A 15,877-nucleotide genomic window follows, 5' to 3' on the forward strand; every position below is an offset into this window, starting at 1 on the left:
AAGATGTTATTCAACTACCTTGCATTACCCAGTAGGGGGAGCTCTTAGTTTGGCAAAAAAGATGCCCAAGCTGAATGCTAAAATAAATTGTGTATTTTTGTATTTATAATATTCTTTTCTTCTGGCGTAACTCAAAAAGGAGGTATGTGAGGTTGTGAGGAGCCCATAAAAAGAGTAAAATGAACGTAAATAAACAACACCCTCCGCTCTAGCTCATATTATGTGCAGCTGAAAGCCAACCCCTGGGGACTTTTACGAAAGTTAACCCCTGCATGTACAGAGTATACAGCCTATATATGTCTGCCTGGTTGCAAGCTACCTTTACTTGCAATGCAATGCCTGCTGTGTATGTGCGTGTATGTGTAAGTGTAAGTGTGTGAATGGGGGTTGGGTGTGTAGAGGGGGCAGAGAGGAAGAAAAGGCACAAGGGAGCAAGCTGAACCCCAATTTGTTCGTGATTTAAACGTCCATGTTTGTCGCGAAAAAAAACAACCCCTTCGTGTTTTATTGTAATCACCAATGCCGACAGTTGGATTCACTTCTGGCAGCTGCTGCTGGAATATTTTTGCATGAGCTGGAGCGTTAACTATTTGCAGTCCAGTTCCGATAAGAGTGAAATCCACAATCCGTCTTTTCATGTTTTCCCATGCCATTATTTTATTTACTAAATGCCCATATCACTCCGCAGGGTCAGAGAGTATTTTGAAGAAATTGTGAAACGGTCTGCTTCCTATTATTTGCTGTCTCGTCTTATCGATAGATGAATACATTTGCTAAATATTTGAAATGCGTATTTTTCGACCATTTAAATCGATCTAAAAATAATCGTCCGGTGTAGTTCTGCTTGGAGGAGGTGGATCTATTTTGTTGGGAGCCTAGGGGGGCTGTGCTTCGGTGCCACTTATCATTAGATATGGCCACCGTTATAGAGTACACCGAAGCGTCATCTTCAACTTGGTTTTGTCATGTTTATTGCTGATATTTCTACTCGGTCCGTGTGGCAGACTGAGTGTCATTTTTAGGGAAGCCAATGTTTGTTTTTGCACATTTTTGGAGCCGGTTGTTACTGCGTGGCAGGCTGGTTACGAGAGTCTTCTAACTGGCCGCTTGGTCCCGCAGCTTGTCGCAGCTGAAGAAAATAGAACCAGTTGCCAAGCCAGCGGTCCGTACCCAACATTTGCTTYAGCCGCAGCCATACTTTCCCCGAGGATTCGCATTTGAAGTTTACGGGAAGCTGGCTCATAGGGCAGCCTGAATTTCGGATTTGAGGGCGTTTTGTATGTTGGTGGAGAAATTGCTGCTGGCCGTAGACTTGGGTGGCTAACAGCAACTAGCTGTATTATAACCCGAACTCGACAGCTGTCATTGGAGAAAGGAAAGTGATCCCCCGCAAATGAGCGAGCCAGCGAAGTGCTTTTCCTTTGGATTTACATCAGCTGCTTTTCCATCAAATGGGCAAAGTTGGGAATACCATTGCAACGCTGGGATATAATGATATGTGCTGTGCATTTTTGAGAACTGCAGTGTTGTTTCATTGGAGAGAGGCTAGCTAGCTCCATTAGCTCGCTAGCTTGCTGGCAAATAAAAGTACGACGTTTCATCCCCCCAGTATTTTGGGACATGACGAGGATAATTCTCTGTCCATAGGACTGGAAGGTAAGATGTAATCTGAACTTTCTTTCCTATCGCTGTTGGCTTGATTTCTGTAATGAATTTAACCTTTTTGAAGTGAGTCTGAGCCAACATCATCATCCTCCAGTCTGATGGAGGGGAGGAGGGGGGATTTGTCGCCGCCTCGGCTTTTCATGACTCAGACTATTGAACGGAACGTTAAATGGAAAGGTTCATTGGTGCTATATAAACCGAAAACGGGGGTTTATTCCGTTTCACACAGTGTAATACATGAACAACCATACACAACGATCCCAAGTTGTCTAAGAGAAGTAGAAATCAGATTTAGCGTCGTTGTGTAATGTAGCATTTTCACTTTTAGAGGGGCATTGTAGTTCTTTGGAACAGTTCCGTTCCATTGAATAGACCGAGCCTTTGTGTGCTGGGCACAATTCCGGATCATTGCCTGCTTTTCGATTGGTCGTTGATTATATGAAAAAAGTTGCATGTTATGTTTCCCGTCCTATTCAGACATGAAGAAAATCGCGTTCGTGTGAAATGTTTTGTTGTGGGTTGTAGTTCGGATGAGTTGGTGAACTATCTGCATCCACTGGTAACCTGTTTGCTCCTTTAGCCTCTTTTCAGAGTTGTCTTCCTGAAACTAAATCCAATCAGCTGTGTGTGGGTGGCTAAGACATGGTGGATATACTTTTGCAATTTTAGTTAAATTTGGTCGATGTCAGTGTCTCTTTAGTCTGTATGACCGAGGAAAGGCGACAGAGTTCCAACACAACAGGCTAGCTCTAGCTGTGGTTAGCTCCTGTGCAGCTGCTTTGTGCCCAAGATGTGGGTTAACAAAAGCTAACGTTAGCATGTTTTAATTTGCACCCCTGCTGCCCATAACCGCTTAAAAAAAATCTATGCATTGCAAGTCCCTCCAGTGCATGTCGGTATATTCACATCTAGTGTTGTTTTTTGTCTTGACTTATACTCTAAAATCTCAGTAATCCTGCCATTTTTGAGAACTGTCTCCATACAGTGCATCGCCGGGTAATAACCACCTGTTTCTTAAAACATGTCCATGCCAATAATTTTGTAATATGTATATTATATCATAGCAAATATCAGGTAAAAATATTTCGTAGTTTGAACACTGGGCTAGGCGAGTAGTAGAGGCAAATCCAGCTGTGAAAGGTGGTTTGGCTGTGTAATAATTGCTCTTTCAACACTTCACATTACTATGACGTGATGTCAATAAAATTTTGTTTTCTCTAATGTTCTGCGTGATTTTGTCCCATTCATCAGTTTATAATTTCATTTCATATCCACATATTGCCATTTCATCTCTTTTCTATAATGTCTTATTGAATGCCTATAAGTGCATATCAGCAAATAAGAATATACTTGAAAAGTTAATGTGTTCTAGTAATCCTATTGGAAAAACAAACTGGTATGTCACACACAGACTGTTTTAACCATTCATTTATATTAGGTTTGATTGTGAAGGCTTAAAGCTAACAAAACCTCAAAATATAGCTACTCGGAATACTGGAATATTAAAATCAATTTAAAGAAATGTCTTTAGTAAATAAATGTTATGTCATAGCCTACGTAATCATGCGGAAGACTGCTGACCTGACAGTTGTCCAGCTCGCATTCATTGACACCATCTCTATAGATGGTAAGCCACAAAAGATAATTGCTAAAGAAGTTGTCTGTTGAGAGTGCTGTATTTTACATTTCATTGTATACTATCTTATTGGAAAGTTAAATTGAAGAAAAAAGGTTTGGTAGAAAATATTGCACAACCTTGAGACAGACATTTTTGTTTTGGAGAGGTTCAATCAGCACACGCCAACATTTTCAGGACATATCCTACATTCCTATCAAAGGAATTGTTGCATTCAGCTTCAGAAAGAGTCTTATCTGAACGAAGGAGAAAAAGAGCTGAGCTGTTGCCAAGCGGCCCAAAGTCATCCTTTTCAGATGAAAATAAAGAGTAATTTTTAAAAATCATTTCAGTTGAAATTCGTGATCCCAGAATCTGGAGGAAGTGAGGCTCAGAATCCATTTTGCCTGAGGTCCAGTGTATAGTTTTCAAACTCGGTGATGATTTGGTGATTCTTGTCATTTTGTGGTGTTGCAGAAGTGCCAGCTGACATTAAAGGAAGCTGGGCCTCCTTAAAACTTCAGCAGAACTATAGATTGATACTAATCTTCCATATTAAAGTTTCCAGAGAAATAAAATTTTTGTTAGCTGTAAAACGCAATCAAAAATATCTGAAACGTATTCATTTGAGTGTAATGGGTCATAAAAATATTAAAATCCCATAATGTAACTTGCCTATATTCAGTGCTCTTCCTGAACACCTTTTATGACATGCAATTTCCATTTATTTTGGTTCCGATTCCTGTTGGGCTAGTCGACACTTATGAAATATGACAAATTATAACCCCATATCTAACCAAAATAGCTCCAAGTGGCCTCAAGCTACTAGAGAATATTTATTGCAGTCAGATAATTACTTTTCCATTATGTAGTTTGTAGAAAATGGCTTGAAATCCTTAGTTGTCGAAGTGGGTACAAAATTGGGTTGTACAAATTGGTGTACAGGTGGTATGGAGCGTCCCGTTTTAAACCGCTACATTTAATACCCCCACAAAAAGTTGAAACGATCAAAATGCATCTATATGAAATAGCTAAGGGCCAAATGGCCTATACCCTGAAATCTTTCCTCCATGCATGTACAAATGAGATTGTAATTGAATGACTGCTTTTGGTAAAAGTACCAATTTTATAATAATACGTTATTTAAAATGAGTTTTCAAGTGCTTATTGTGCTGAATAGTAGTAGAGTTGCAGAGCTATAACTGGTCGGGTTATTAATGGGGCTAGCTCTTCCGGTGTCCAGCAAACCAACCACCTTGTATGAAAATGGCATTCCATTAAGGAAGGGGATGGGTGTCCCTCTATTTGTTTCCACAACGTCACTGTTTCTTTCATARCTGTGCAGCAACCGGTGGGGCAAGGGTAGCACTGTTACTCCATTCTCCACATAGTGAAAACTCCGATCACCCCTGTACTTTGTTAAAAAAAGACTAAACCATTGGAACAATATCTTCAAATTATTCAAGGCAATAAAATTGCACCTCTTTTAAAACCTTTGTATACTTTTGTAATTGTAACGCATCAGTTTACAACACTTTTTACCACGGAATCTTCAGACGTCTTAAGGGAAAAAGTAGGGAGTCTTGTCAGAATATAGTGTAAAACAGTGATGAAAATTGAGGTTTAAGTTTTTTTTCAAAATAGTACAACATCTTGGTTCAGCTAGCAAAGATTGAATTTGTTGTGGTTTCACCATTATGAGAAAAATATTTATTGCGGCAGTAGCCCTTCATTCTTCGTGTTGTTTTGGAAACAGACCCCATTTTTCACAAAATGGTTCGGTGGACAGTAACAGTCAAATTTGTACACATTTCTCCTGTCTGACTTGTGTGTATTGGAATAAGCATTTTTGACAAACCACATTTTTTGGGAAAATGTGGTTTGTCAGAAGTTTGAAGTACATTGATGTATTAATTAAAAGGATGATATGCAAAGACCAGTATTTTTTTTTAATCTGTCCTTTCAGTTATTCTTGTGGTTAACCCTGGAAATAGTTCCAAGTACTTTGATTAAACCGTGTTCACAGTAAACAAAAAAGTCAAAATATTCAGTCAGCTCTGTCCTTGGGCATACAACAGCTAATAAAGCATTTTTGTAACTTGTTCCGCTATGTCCTTTGGTGATCTGAAAAATGAATAAATGGTTTCAAAAAAGATATTTGAGAAAATGTACAGTACTGTGTTGCACAATAAAGAACCTGTTACTCTGTAGTGATTCTTTTTGCGCCCAGAAGGTCGGTCTTGTAATCAGGTTTTCTTTTTCTTTTTTTTGAAACCACCTTCATTTCAGTGCATGCAACTTTGTTTTTTTCCATTTTATTGCACTGACTGTGTCTTTGGCAACATATTGAATCGGGCCTCAGATCATTTTTAGCAATATAGTAGGGAAGCTGCACTTCAACAAAATCACATCTGCTGCAGTTCAGCCCCTCACCTGCATCTCACGCATCCCTTCAAAGTTTGACAAGCGGACTTTTTCATTGTATTTTTTTCTTTTTTGAGTTAGCATTCCTACTCTTCTTCACTCTGTCACAGCAACACAGTGTACAAATTAGAGTTGCATTTAAAACATTTCAGATGACACTTTTATTTCTATTAAGTAACTCAATTCTAAGTAAAATGTATATATTTACTACACGCATATGAGTCCTAAAGAGATGCTGCCTCAAAACAGCATCTTTATTTTTACATGCCGTCCTCACCTGGAGGTGCCATCATTATTTTGATGTGGACCAGTCTCTCCTGTAGCATACTTACCCTTACCTTACCCCACCCAACATTATGCTACTTGTGAAAAATAAACAATGCTAAATAAATAGCACCTTACCTTTCACTTGTCAGTTTCTTTGGCAAAATGAAAAATATCTGGTGCGGGGATCTACTGCAGTGAGACTCCACCACGCCGACTACATGACAAAGTAAACATGAATTCCAGACGATTCCATTTCAGAGTCGTTGGTGTATGTCTTATATTTGGGATGTAAAGTAACACTACCTTAGCAACAGTGTTACGTTTATAGTGTTGTTGCTTTAGAAAAGTTTATTTTAGGCCAAGTTTGAATTTATTAATGCCAGTCTGTGCTGCACTACAGCACAGATTGACAATATTACATCGAATGTACTCAAAACCTAAATGTGTAGTTTAATTCCATGAATCTATAGCACCAAATCCCCATAAATGCTTACAGTACGGTACTTTTAAAAACTGATCCTGATCATATTCAGTTATGGGATTAGTTTTACTTTAAATTTAATCTTAACTAATCTAATTAATTCCAACACAGTCCATATAGTCGCATTCTGATCCAGTTATTTACAGTGCAAATTTATTTTTTATTTTTTTGGCTCAGCCGGCCTTTATTTGAGAGTGGTTAGACAGGAAAGTAGGTAATGAGAGAGGGGGAAGACATGTGCCAAAGGTCATCAGGCCGGGACTCGAATCTGTGTCGTCTGCGTCGAGGACTAAGGCCTCCATATTTGGGTTGTACTTTACTCCTGTGCCTCCACAGCTCCCCAATAGTGCAATTTGATCCTAATTATGTAATGGTAAAATTTAAAGTCAGCTGATCATAAAGTGCCAATTGGTTCAAAGTTGGTTTTGGTCAATATGTCCTTTTGCTGCCTGAACTTTCTTTTGTAAACTTCTGCTCTGGCTACTTTTGTTGACCTCTATAAGACAAAGGTCAACCAACATCATTCTGTCTCTTAAGCTTTTCACACATGATGCCAGGATGCGTCAATAACTTGGCCGAATTTGAAAGGTGATTTCTGAAAACTGATATTCCTCAAAGTGTAATAACTTTTTTTAAGAAAGCAATTGTGCACATCACTGTAAAATTACAATTTAGATTATAGTAACTAACAAATTATGCAAACAAAAGGTTAAAATACATGGGAGAATAATGGTTTATTAAAAAAACAATTCAAGCACAGATGAGTGAAATGAAGCATTTTTTWAAAAATAAATTGCAAATAAAAGACTTGTACAGTATTCTATTTCCTTTAGTATATTATATGTTTATACTTGGTGTGTGTCTATGCTGTGAGTGTGAAGCTGAAGTCAAATTCCTTGTTTACACAATCTTGACAAGTAAAGCCAATTTTGATACATTTTTTTATCCTTTTTTTTTAGGCAATATATGCTTAACATCCAAAGCAGTTGGAAACATGAAAGTTGGTTTTATTTTAAAAAAGGACCTGACAGCCAAAAGTTGTGCTTGTCTTTCCTGGAAATCAAAGCAATAACGAAGAGACAAAGAAAGGAAAAAAAATATTGTCAAGTTGAAATTGAAGATGGGTCACTCGTGTGTTTGTTCTGGATGTTTTTGAGATTCATAGTTTGCATTTGAAAATACCAGATTATATTTAATACCTTTGAAGAATTGGATTGAATAATTTTTTTTTTTTAATTGCAACAAAAGCAAACACACCGGTGTTGGTGTTGCTCAGAGCTGTATGTTATGGTATTGTATCCATTTACTATTAAAATTGGGTTAAAATATATTAAGACAATGTACATAAAATGAAGATTATGATTAAGAAATTGTGTTCTGGTTAAGGCCAGATGCAATCTTGGGTCAACGCTAGTCATAAAAGGGACTTTATAGCGAACTGGCTGAACAACTGGGCTCCAAACTGATCAACAGTCTCTTGTGAAACACAGGTTAATGTCCACTAATGTAGCATTGTATACTCCTTAAATGCACATTTTTATTTTAAGTGTTCTTTAAATAGCTAAAATAACTATTAAACATTTGTGGCTGCCCTTTTTTTTTCATGCTGAACAAAACTTTGTTGCATTACCAACCTTCAAGACGTCAGCCTCATTCATATTTCAGTACAAAAAAAGTAGTCTGCTGAAGACTGCATGCAGATGAACATACACTTATTATTTGAGCATGATTAAAATTAAGTAGATTTAAGAAATTTCTTGTGTTTTTTTTATTGATTTTTAAAGGTCACACAGGCCTGACCATCATTGCTGCCTGTGTTTGAAGACAAAGGTCAAATTTGCTACAGAATAACTAATTATATATTATGGAGCTATATCTGATGTGTCACTATACAAACAGCTCTGGTAATCATCACAAAAATCAAGTGAATTATTTTGAATAGTGCATTTTTCTGTAATATACATTTACTCAAAGTGCTTGAAATTTCAGTTTTTTTTTTTAAACCTTACATGTTCTGTAAATCATTTGAAAACTCCCACTATTTATATGATATAAAGTACATTTTAAGGGAAAAGACATAAATGAAAAAGAATAACATGGGCAATTAAATATTTGTTGAACTGTTAAGTCCCAGGCTTTCATTCTTCGAGTCTTGAGCTGTAAGTCGTAGTAAAATGTTTTTAGCCTAATCAAAARAAAWATATATATATCAATTTTAGCTCATATGTATTCTTCATTTAAAGGTTGCAGGGGTGCTATGGTGGTGCAGGGGCAAAGCACAACCCACATGAGGCCTTAGTCCTGGTGCTGGTGGTCACAGGTTCAACTCCCAACCTGGTGACACTTGTCACATGTCTTCCCCCTCTCTCATTACCCTMTTTCCTGTCAAACTACCTTCAAGTAAAGGCCAACAAAACCTTAAAACAAATTAATATTATGGCATAGTGAAAGCAGCCATCAAGAATTTAAAAAGTAGAGAAAATAATAGTGACATAAAGAGACATTCTAAAAACTCTAATGTGTCCTGCAGAAAAGCTATTTTTCCAGATTGGGAATTTTAGAGAAATTAGAAAGAAAACACTACAGGATTTGCAAGAAGTGYTGGCTGTGTGGTTGAGGGCGCTTAGCTCCGCCTCCTGGCTCTGGTTGGTTCACTCCAGTTAGCACTGGGAGAAGGCAGAGAAGCTAGATTTTTCACAGATTTTCTATCTCATACCACACTACCACAAGGTCACATGGTGACAGTTTCCAAAATATGTAAAAGTTACGTACTCCAGCTTTAAGAGCATAAAGTTGATCCATTTCTCGAAAGGCTGTTTCTACTGCGCACATTGTCAGTTGAAGCACCAGAAACCCCTAAATAAAACCCATTAATAACAAGCAGAAGGCCTGAGTATTAACCATCATGTGCAGTCTACTGCCTCCTTCTCTACCACCTGCTATATGTGACACATTATAATTAACAACTGGAATGTAAATTTAAGCAAATACTGTTTTATTAACATTACATGATTGCAAATATGGTGACATAAGAGGTAATGGGATATATCAAAGTACATGCTGAAGTACAGCAGCAGTTTTTCTTCTGTTCAAGCACTGGTGTTAAACAAATGTATATTTGCATATTTAGATTTTATAACTTTATTTACTTTGTGCAAATGGATGTCTTACACGTTTCCAGGTTTGCCTCCAAAATGCATTTTTTTTTACAGAAATCTGTTCAGTACACTGACTGTATTAGATGGCTGTTGTCCCCTCAGTATATTACCCAGCCACACTAGTCGACACTCGATGCTTAGTAACAGAGAGTGTGCTCATCTTCCTGGGATGTAATGAAAACTTCTCTATACTGTTTTATCACATTTGTTTTTACACCCTTGAATCCAACAATCTCCAACCATTGCGGTCCTCTTATGTGCGATCAATGAGATGGAGAGCTACTCCCGTACTATCAAGATGGCGACAGAGCACCCAGATGTAGGAGTGACATATTTATTGTGGGAACTGCCTATTCCAAGTGATGTTGGCACAAAAACACTACACATCTCTGGAAGTGCACCAAAYCCACAGTAAAAGATTGTGGCAGCATATCATCTTTTGAGATCACCTTTGTTTAGGTAGATCTTGCTTATTTTTATAAAGCAGAAGTTGAACATTGATTTTATTTTTGCATCATTTTGCGGGCCAAACATAAACCAAAATCAACAGCGAAATTACTTCATGAAAAGACATTTGAAGGTTTTAATTGCCTCGTTAAAATTCAGAAGTAAATCTGACCGGTGATCTATGAGGTCACCTAAAGWGCTGTAGACGAGAAATGTAAATAACTGCATAGATCACAGAAACTTAATTGCTTCGTGGGTCACCATAAATGTTCAAAATGTTTTCTAATCTGCATATGGATGTTTAAATTAGTGTAATTTTGTCTGCATTTGGGAAGGGGTACCCCACACATGCACTATAATGGTAAAATTCAAGTATCTCTTTCACTTGTTAGATTTTAACCATAAAAAAGAAAAAAAGATGCACATCCTATGATTTAGCAGCTTATGGAATCAACTTTATGATCTTCACTTTCACATTCCTTTTGAAGTTTCCGCTGTCAGGCCCATTTGTCTCGACAGTGTTGCCTCAGTTCATTGAGTTTGTTTATTCACAGCCTCCTGGACATACAGTCACAGCATTCCTGTCTGCTTTAGTCCTGGACTTTGACTGGACCACTGCAACACCTTGGCTATTTTCTTTTTTCACTCCTATTGTTATGGATTTGATGCTATCTGTAGAGTCAGAATCTTGTTGCATGACCCTTTTTAGGCAAGGCTCTGTTGTTGAACAGATAATTGTCACTGAGGTGTAGAATACATGCAGGAACTGGTTCACAGTTGTTCTTTGGTTTTAGGGATAAATGCATTTCCACCGACTGGGAAAAGTCTCTTCATGTTCWGATGGAATTAAAACTACTACCTTTTTATAATGAACCTACAGAATGTTTTTTTTTGTTTGTTTTATAGCCAATTTTTGTTACATTTCACAGTTGAATTTAAAACAAAGTTTCCATGCATTAGTTTTAATATGTTATAGCTCTTGGATATTAAACCAGATATTGGCTAGATCATATTCCTCAGAAAACAAGAAATTGTTATACAGCAAATTAGGAGGTATTATTAATTTATCCAGGTAAAAAAAAAAAATCAGAGACTAAAATCTATTAAATATGTGAGAAAGACCTCAAATATTGAGGAATAGGAAATATAAAAAATATAGTAAGAGTCTAATTGGTGCATCTTGTTCTTTGTGGTGAAGCTTTTATATTTTGGTCTTTTTTACCACCGCTGGCCAGCTTCGTGTATAGGTTTTAAGATGTTTTAATCTAGATAAATATTTAGCAAATCAAAAAACACGACATACTGAAAGTGAACAGTGGTTTTGAACAACGGAGAAGATCATTGTGACTCCACTCCCCTCCATCCAGAACATTGCACACAGATGCTGCTTAGCCAGAGCTCACCAGATCCTCTCGGATTCCACCCACCCTCTCCATGGTCTGTTCATCTAGTTGGTATCTGGCAGGAGATTCCGCAGCATCTGCTGTAGAACAGCCAGACTCAGAAATAGTTACCTCCCATTGGCCTTCATATTGCTCAACATCAATAATCCCCCCACTAAGACTGTCTGAAAATGCTAAGTTATACATATTTAGCAATGCATTATTATTTGTGTATTCATAGGCGCACCTATGATTTTTCTTTTTTTTTTGTTGCAACATTTCGTTGCCAATTTCACTATTGTCTTTCTGCAACAACAACAAAATGAGTCTCTCTGACATCTGTTTAAAAATAATTGTATCTATAGTTTTTTTTTGTTTTTTGCAAAGAATCAAAACGCTAAAACAGAACTACTTTTAGGTTCTACATTCACCCTTCTTGTTATCTACCTCTAGTTTTACACTCACAGCCTGTAGGAACCGCAAACATGTCTCATCATGCATCATGCTGATTTTTTTTTTCCTAAATACTTTCATACACCTGTGCTTACTATGACTTATTTTCACAGAAACCGAAAAAGGTTTGATTCCTCCAACTTTAAGAACATCCATCCCAAATATTGTTKTTACTGTGAGCCTGAATTACTTCTGTAATTTTCACTTGTCAGGCCAGGGATCTGTTGGAGCTGATGAAGCCTAAAATTGTCAGATTCTAGTTGCCAGCTGGTGCATCTCTAGTAAAATTGTGTCGCAGTGGTGATGAAAACTGCCTAATTATGTTGACTTTTACACAATGTATTTTAATGCGAATCATTCACACTCTACCATTATGCTTAAGTGCATGTACTTTAAGGCCTTAACTGCATGTTTGAGATTAGTGTAAAAGCATGAACCAAATCTAATGTTTTATGACAGTCATTAAAAAATATTTGCAGTTTTTTGCATCCTCAAAGTAACATAAAAATTTGTGGTGGTAAAAAAATTATAGAGAGGTAATGCTTCCTGGTTCATTGGCTTTTGGGGTATTGTGTGGCATGTATCTCCCACACAGTGGCAGAAATATTGCTTTGCTTTAGTATATTGAGGCTTGTGTGAGTAKATTTATTTTATCCACTGCTTGTCTTGCTATTTTCTTACATAATATTAGAAATTCCGGTGATTTTCAAGTAGCATATTTAGACCTAAATAGAATTAGGTCTAAATATGTAGTATGTTGGCTTCCACTTTCCAATTTTTAAAACTTAACTTTACTTCTTATTGTTTCAGAATGTCATCAGAGGATAAGACTGTGGAGACCTCTGACCAGGGACCCTCGCCGTCATCCAGCAGCGCAGGGGCCACGTCCACAGGAAGTCCTGCCAATGCAGACAAGCGACCACGTGGCAGGCCGCGCAAGGATGCTGCTGCGGCCGCCGTCCTACCACAACCACCACCCCTATCAACTGCTAAAAGCAAGAAAAAGTAGGTGTCCATTGTATTACCAGTGTTCAATGAAGTAACTTTACCTTTAGATCCTCTTAAGAAATGACTTTCTCATCAAAATGATGGAGCCGCTGTGACAAATGGAAAAGCAGTTTAGCAGTAATGTCAATATTTTGTTCAATTGGTGGTTAGTTTTGGTTGCATGCCTGGAACTGGAAGTCTTCCAATTACTGTGGCTAAAGTATTGTTGGAATAGATTGTAGTGCAGGTTGACCTATGTTTTATATAGCTATGTAGTTACACTCGTTTTTTTCCCCCTTTATGAATACTGAAATAATAATAGATGAAATTTTCTTCTGGACAATGTTTTCCATTAAGTCTTGATGAACCTTTTGGGACATGTATGCAGTACTTCAAATTTCAGGCTTGATCTGACAATAAAGAATTATCATATTGCACTTGTGGGTTGCATAAGTTTGTAATGGGATAAAATGGGTAGCTTTGGAAGAAGCTTTCAAAAATTCATACCGATCTTTGGCAGGGCAACACGTTTTGACACACTCTGAATATGCTTCTGATATGAATTTTGAAAGCAAATGTACATTACTGCAGAAAATGTGAAGCTATTGCTGTGATTTGATTTGCATGGTATCAAGAATGTGTAAATATGAGTTGTTAGAACTTCATGTGAAGAGTCGTAGCGCCTTTATTTCCAGTAATTCCAATTTAAATGCTTTACATGGGATACTGGTAGGGTGTTATGTGTCTGACTATCATAGCGCACACTAGGACTAGGACTGCTCTGTAAAATGATGCCGTCTAGCTTCTTAACTCCTAAGTCTGTCCTCTCAATCAATCTTAATACCCTGTTCCCAATGGATTGCTTAATCTGTAAGCATGCAGATGATGTGTCAATGCCCCAGTGGAAAGACAACTTTAAACAGAGTTAAGTTGCTTGATCTTGATCATCTGAAAATAAACTGCCATTCAGCAAATATGTACTTGCTTCAGTTCCACTTTTAATGATCACTGTTGCTATCTTAGTTGGAGGTACATTCAGCTCAATGTTCATATGTTCACATCTGTCCAACCTTCCATTGTCTAAAACCCTGTGGTCATAACTGTGGAGGATTAGATTTTGCTCTTATCTCAAAGCCATTTATCTGCAGTTAGGAAACTCACTTCACATTTTAAAACTGTACAACATGTAACAAGGAGGATGTTGGATATTGTTCTCGTAAACCTGGTTGTTGGAAATTACTCGATTTGCCCACGCTTCATCTGCTGACCGGTCCATTTCAGAGCAGCATGATCCTGGTCTGGTTTTCCAGGCAGCACTGTGCTGGCTGGGACTACTTACCACAGCATTATTTTCACCTTTTTTTTTCTCTCCCTGTGGTGGGACTGTGGGGAAGGTGGGGGGGATTTGTGCACGATATAGGATTGAGCCCTAGTCCTGAGTGTTTTTCAGTGAAATAACTGGCAGTCTGAACACTGAAATCTGATGCTTCCAGTGTAGTTATATATAATTACAGCTGAATGTTGTGTGGGAGGCTATGTAAAAATATAAAAATATAACCACAGTTTACTACGTTGTGGCATACTGAACTGTTGTTTTTTTTTTCCTTTTATGTAGCAAAAATTGTATTGAGTTAATTTGCTATTAAAATCCATGCAGATTACATCCGATAAAAAAACWGGAGGATTTGTGAGCGGTGTGCAAAATGGAAAAACACAGAGGCTATATTAAAAAGATGGCAATTTAATCCAGAAATATTTGGACATCAACATAAAACTAAAGCATCAAATGTTAAGATCTAGAAGATCAAGATGATTCACTTTTCTTTTGTGAACCTTTGACAAATTGTTACTACAGCAGGGTCCAGTCATTGTTTGTTTTTTACCATGACTATATTGTGATTTTGAGTTCATTTATTTATTTATTTTAATACGCCTTTATTGCGCAAGAAATAACGCCAATAGTGGTGTTATTTCTTGTTATGAAGCTGAATGCATTTTTATTTTTGGGGGAGAGTGTAAATTGTCTTATAAGGAACGTTGTTCTTTTATAAGCCCCATGTAGAGTCCCTCCACCAGTGCACCATTGTAAGCTGGCCTTAAAGAGTTGTAATAGTTGCACTTAAAAAWTTTTGTTCATAAAGGAAAATTTATCTAGTTTTCTTTAAAGATGGACCTAAAATAATCATTTTTAGGAGCTAACGTGGCAYGCTCAGTTTGTGAAATACAAAGCTATAGACTTGTTCTYAGAAATTACAACTTGAATTTAARTGTTTCTACTCAACAACCAGTAAAATATGAAAYACGTTTTATAAAAGGTTCTGAGGCTTCTTGCTTTATATTTTGTTTTTGCCAYCTTAGAAACATAAAGTTGCAGTTATCAATAAGGTGGATATTTTTTGTATAAGGTTGGCAGAAGACAATAAAACAAATGCACACATATATTCTCATTTGTCGCCTGTTTAACTTATGTCATTTTAACCTGCATTTTAGTTGACTCTGAGCACTCTTTAAATTACACATGTCCTGATGTGCAAATTGTGATTGATATTGATACCCAATATTATTACTGCTGGTGTGGCCGATAACCAATATTTATATTTATTGTAAAATTACCACTGGCATACAGTGGTGTGAAAAAGTATTTGCCCCCTTCTTRAATTTCTAAATTTATGCATGTTTGTCACATGCAGTACTTTATATAAAATTGCCACATACATTCTGTGACAAAAATCTGATTCACTTTTTAAAGGGGCAGTAACTTGATATAAAATTGACCTTTTGGAGCTTTACGTCATGTTATAATGTTATGGAGTATTGCCTTGAATCTTTCATGCATGTTTGAGAAATCCTCTAACCTCTCGTGTCAGCCATTCAGCTTGGGGGAGACCGAGCACCACATTTGAGGATGAAGCTCCTCCTCCGAGCTGCAGTTTCCAGCCCAAACTTCTTGCCCTCTCTCGCGACTCCCCCACTCAGCCCCTTCAGACTATTCAGCAGC

General features: G+C 37.3%; 1 protein-coding gene across 9 annotated transcripts in view; it reads left to right on the plus strand.

The window, feature by feature from the left end:
• Positions 1-894: 894 nt before the first annotated feature.
• kmt2cb (lysine (K)-specific methyltransferase 2Cb) overlaps positions 895-15,877 on the plus strand; it is a 76,686-nt gene continuing 61,703 nt past the window's right edge. For 6 of the 9 annotated variants that reach the window (XM_008434094.2, XM_017310002.1, XM_017309997.1 and 3 more), the window contains exons 1-2: positions 896-1,656; positions 12,703-12,897. In XM_008434094.2, the coding sequence (XP_008432316.1) occupies positions 12,704-12,897 (194 nt within the window). In that variant the 5' untranslated portion in view covers positions 896-1,656; position 12,703. Of the gene's footprint in view, positions 1,657-12,702; positions 12,898-15,877 lie in introns of all 9 variants that reach the window. The other 3 variants (XM_017309999.1, XM_017309998.1, XM_017310000.1) reach the window with 1 other exon arrangement.

This window comes from Poecilia reticulata, linkage group LG17, assembly GCF_000633615.1.
Source record: "Poecilia reticulata strain Guanapo linkage group LG17, Guppy_female_1.0+MT, whole genome shotgun sequence".
Lineage (NCBI taxonomy): Eukaryota > Metazoa > Chordata > Actinopteri > Cyprinodontiformes > Poeciliidae > Poecilia > Poecilia reticulata.